The 5,352-nt window shown below is 43.0% G+C and overlaps 1 protein-coding gene across 1 annotated transcript; it reads left to right on the top strand.

Moving 5' to 3' along the window:
* The first annotated feature begins 594 nt into the window (after nucleotides 1–594).
* LOC129242242 (uncharacterized) lies at nucleotides 595–1,785 on the top strand. Its single transcript, XM_054878798.1, has one exon. It carries the CDS (start codon nucleotides 595–597, stop codon nucleotides 1,783–1,785), a length of 1,191 nt encoding a protein of 396 aa, XP_054734773.1.
* Nucleotides 1,786–5,352: the final 3,567 nt, after the last annotated feature.

The following is a 5,352-nucleotide window of genomic DNA, read 5'->3' on the forward strand; positions in this document are numbered from 1 at the left end:
CCAATAACAATTGAAACGAAGACTGCATTTTGATGCGCTGTGTGCAGGTATGCATGTCGCTGCAATGCCCTGCAAGGACAAACCACAGCAAACGAACGGACGTTCGAAGAGACGGATTAGCATAAAAATATTCAAGTGAATGACTGTGCCGCTTACAACGCGGTATGGGGTCAATGTCAATGCGTATGCGAAAACGAATGCGCTCCCGAAGCCTGATGACAACGAGAAGACGCGAACAAAAAATATGTACGCTTATCACTCTCTACGTGCGCCTTCGTCCCGCTTGCGCGCACTGATACCGCCATCGTCCAACGACTGACGCTTTGCAGGTGTAAAGACGCGGTCAGTCCGTTCGCTCTTCCCAATGTTGTCAATGCAGCGGCACGCTAGTAGAATTACAATTTTTCCACAATAGCTTATGGCCGACGCGACCCCCAAACTAGTCAGTATATAAAACAAAAGCATTGTCTGGCAGTGCTAACAGTCTCAAACGCCTACTAGACGCGTGCTTACCGCAACCGCTGCCGGTATAAACCGCCTAACGCATAGCTTTAGAGGATTTTATGCTCGTAATACTACAGGATAATTGGCATAATGGCTCTCCACTTCGCCACAATCGCTATCGTGAGTCTCGCGCTGCTCAGCACGCTCGCCACTGCTGATATCTCTGCGGTGCGTTACAATCGTTTTGGACGTTTAACTACACGCCTGCAGCGACAGGAACTCAGACCAACACCCTACCCAGCTGCTGGCTATCGTCCCAGCGAACCGTTTGATTTTCCCTCTCCCGACAAACAGGAATTTCTTCCAGACGGCGACGATGTGGCACAACCTCAACCTGCTGCGCAGCCTCAACCTCAGCCACAGTTCCAACCACAGCCACAGTTCCAACCGCAGCCACAATTCCAACCGCAACCACAATTCCAACCTCAACCACAATTTCAACCACAACCTCAACCCGAGGTGAGCGGTTTCGATTTGGAAGCTACCCCCAATTTGGGCTCCAACGGCGATCACATTGATGCACCAAATGCGCTCTATGATGCACCTTCACATTTCCGTCAGACCCAAGCAGACCGTCAACGATTTGCTTTCTCACGCCAGCAATTCTCCTCCGCAGCACAACGGCCCCGCTTACCGCAAAACTTCCAACAAACTTTCCAAGCCACAACGCCACAGCGTCTTTACGGTGCACCCGCTGATAACTCAGAAGCCTTTACACGCCAACGTCAGCAATTCGCTACAGCACAACAAAGTTTTCCACAAACACCACAGTCCACGTATGATGCACCTACCGAAGAGGAACCACAGGCTGAGCGTCTGACAAGCCTCGTGAAATCACAGCGCCTCACTGCCGCGCAATCCGAACAGCAACGTGAAGAGCGCGAAGATGAAGCAGAGGTGGCTACTGACATTGAAGTAACCGAAGTAAAGAAGCCCGCTGCTGGCAGCACTCCAGCACCCGCTGCTCCAACACCAACCACCGGCGTGTTCTATTATCCAGCCGGCGCGGTTGGTTTTGTGCATCCACTTACTGCCGCCTACTATCAGCCGTCTGCGTTCATAGCTGGCGCCGCTCCAACACCCGCGGTAGCGCCAGCTGCAGCTACCGCAGCAACGCCCACAAGCTCAGATAGTCCGGCTGCTTCGCCGAAACCAGCAAGTCTGACTTCGGCAACTGCTATTCCTGCCATTGCTCCTATCGCCGCGCCACAGTACTTTGCCGCGTCACCCTATTTGCAACAATACACCTTTGCGGCTCCTGCCCAACTGCAGGCGTGGTAGAAGCGTGAATTGTGATAATGTTGAATTGTATATGTTGTGTTCCTTTTTCGTTTGCATTTTCATTTATTTTATTTTTTTATGTTCATTTTAATATTTTAGTTGCAATTTTTGGGATTTAGATTCGCAGCTTCATCTCGCATAACTCTTTAATCGTAATATTGGCATAAATAAAAAGTATTAAAAATTCATATAATATAAAAATGTAGTTTGTTTCACACATCCGATTAATAGGTAAAAAAAAGTTTGGTCTAAGTTAACCATTTCCAAGTCCAATTTACCTAATTCAGGTGTAGTTTGCACATTTTCATAACCGGCATATAAGAACTCTACTCATCTTTTACAAGATGCAAGTGCGAGCGATTGTACCGATTGCAATTTTTTATTGAAGGTGACCAAAAAAAAGTTTCTAGATTTTTGCAAAAACGTCACGTTTAAACAAAACAGTTAAACGTTTTGAAAATCAAAAATCCAGAACTAGAATTTCAAAATGCATTCACGCACTAGACCAGCAACAATATTTTGTTTGTTTGATTGTCAAAGCAAAGTATTGGAAAAGTAGAAAACAAAAAATGAATTCGCCTTGATCCATTCTGGGCTGACAGCCGGCATGGACACGGGGAAAGAAAAAACACAAATCAGCTGATTTGCCGATACCACCTTTAATAGATTCGCCTTGTAAAATTTCAAGTGAACTAGTTTGACCGATTCGATTAATGTTCTTTTATTCGAGAAAAACGGTTTAACGTTGCTGTTTTCAGTATGCTACACATCTGACTGAGTGGCTGCGCCGGAATTCAAACTAGAACTATTTAGGCCTTAATCCTGCATTTTAAAGATATTTTAAGGGCATTGTTTAAGCAAAAACGAGTTTTTTGTAAGTTCTACTGTTTTTTAATGGAAATTTAACTTTGTTTTCCAGCTAAACTAACAATCAATTTCGCACACTAAAACTCAGTTTAAAAATTCGATACAGTTTGAGGTGGGAAGGCTACAAGTATTTCAGTAAAAAATGTGCGTTTTAAGAACTTTTCTGACGATATAGTAAGTGTTTATTTATTGAGCCAATTTTCATAAAAATTACGCAACATTTGAGAAACATTTTTCTGAGTTTTTATTGCAAATTATAAACCACTGAGCGAGTGGCAGAAAATCTCACAGGGTGCCTGGAAACAAAACTGTTTTATGGTGTACATCATAACTCAAAGCAGAATCATCTGAAAAAAGACAAGCAAAATGCAGTTATTAATGGGGATATTTCTCGCGCTATCCCTGGATTAGTTTTCGATGCTTAAATTTTTCATAGCACTAGAAGGCCAAAACTACGATTTTCGCTAAAAACAAAATTGGCTAATTTAGGAGGTTAGGTTGAACTGGTTGACTTCCAGTCACGCATAGACCGATGAGTTTCAATAATTTTAACTGTTGTATCCTGTTAAAATTGTACATTTGTCTACTTTACAAATGTGAAAAATGGCATAAAAGAAGGTACCATCTAGGAATTATTCACTACTGCCCTTTAGGCGTCAATTTTGAAAGACCCTTGACATTGTACAGTTTTTGCATTACAAATGAGTATTGAAATTCATTTTACGGTTTTTAAATGGCGTAGTACGGAATCGGTAGTCTAGCGTTAGTGCACTGGCCTGCCCTCCCAGAGGTTATGGGTTCAAATCCCACGTAAAGCATGGTCCTCGCACTTTTCCAAACTTACCTACTTTCCTAGTTTCTCATAAAAAATAAAATAAAAAAATAATAGTAATAATTTCATTCCTTAACTCCAACAACCTTATCCTTCCAATCCTTACCCCCGCACAAAAGTCAGCGCATTACTTGCATTGTGGCTGCCAAAACAAACAAAAAGAAAAGGACACAGTTACACAATGCAACAGTGGCACCAGCAAGAGGAAGCGGGCAATCGCGGCAGACATACCTAATCTAGCGAAGTCCACAACCATCTATGTGATCCTTCTGCCAGAAAAATGTGACACAGGTGGGCATTCCCACTACTTAGGACTGGTAGCGGCAGGCTAATCACCTACCCTGTCAAAAATCAAATAGATTTACGAAACCACCGCAAGACTCTGAGTCTTGTCGAGCCCCATGCTCCCCAATAAATTGAACAAGGAAAAAACAAATGGTGTAACACTAAAAAACTGAACCTAAATCTATTAAAAGTTGGCTACTTGCGCAACTGTGCGTCCTTTTTTTCGATATTTTGTGTTTTTTCTTCATGTTAAACTAATAATTTTTCTCACTGTCTTAATTGCATGACCTCAAGCGTACGTACGTACGTTCATAATGCTTAAAAATTCTTCCATCTTTAAGGTGAATGTGTGCAGAACTAAGAATTCTAGTTAAACAACATATTATTTATGGTCTACAAAGAATTATGCAATCGCAAGTAGGCATAAAACATAAATATACAATCCCATCTTTATTGCAGTCTAATAACCACATGCCATCAAAGTCAAGCTGTTACACATAACTTACTCGCACACATGCACGTACACACACACATAGTTGAGCACTGCCATTGTCACTGCCACTGCCCATGCGGTTGCGGCTACGGCTGCAGATTACAAGTGCGCTGATGCGGTCGAAAACAATTTCCGGTAATAATTCGAACACTCTGCTTTATAAGTTTTTCGCAGCATTATCGCAAACACAATCAATAATCGGCTTAGGATTTGAAAAAGGCAAAAGGAATTAAAGAATGGCACGACACACAGATGGCAAACAGTCGATGCGCATACCTGCAGCAACAGTTGAGAAGTGCGCATATCCATCCATGCAGTTCAACGAAGTTCAGTTCATTTGAGTTTAGTCGTCGTTACATTGCGAGGCAATTCAACTCAATTGCATTGAATTTAATATTATGATGCAGAGCAATGAAAGCAATGCCATGCGCATGCGCACCCTGCGCACTCAGTTGGTTCAGCTTGCATTTGGCATTCTAAGGCCAATGGTGGTAATATTTTCGCCAGCACGTCAGTCATCCGATTGCAAGCACACGTACGTACATATGGGTATGATCGTAATTGCCACGCCTCAGTTGTGCAGCAAGCAGCACCCAGCCATTCGGAGTCTGAATATGTCTGCGGAAAATCTATTAAGCGCATGGAATGTTGTTGTGCGCCATAAATGAATGTGAACATAGTAAGCACTGGCTAGTTGGCTGAATGGTGAACTAACTGGCGGATGAGTTAGATAGCAACGCATTGTGTTGACTGCGCATGCGCGCCCAAGAATGGATTTTTCTTAAGTATACTGCCAGCGATCAGCCGATTAGATCATGCGAACTCTTACGATATGTAGCCGCATATCTGCAAGTACTAATGCTGCTGCCACTACTAGTGCTGCTGCTGCTGCTGTTCATATTATTAGTTCGCGTCAAGCGTGACTGTTGCTGCCAGCTTTTGTCACTTGAACAAAGTGTAATTATTTCGAAGCGACACCTCTACCACGTAGTTGGAGCATTAATCGCAATTTCTTACAGCCACACCAGACACTATATCAACAAGCAAAAACAGCAGCGACAATTGAAAATAGTGGCAAAGTAACAGCATC

Source organism: Anastrepha obliqua, chromosome 3 (assembly GCF_027943255.1).
Source record: "Anastrepha obliqua isolate idAnaObli1 chromosome 3, idAnaObli1_1.0, whole genome shotgun sequence".
NCBI classification, from domain to species: domain Eukaryota; kingdom Metazoa; phylum Arthropoda; class Insecta; order Diptera; family Tephritidae; genus Anastrepha; species Anastrepha obliqua.

Coding starts and splice junctions, on each gene's coding strand:
- LOC129242242 (XM_054878798.1), top strand. CDS start 595: ATGGCTCTCCACTTCGCCACAATCGCTATCGTGAGTCTCGCGCTGCTC.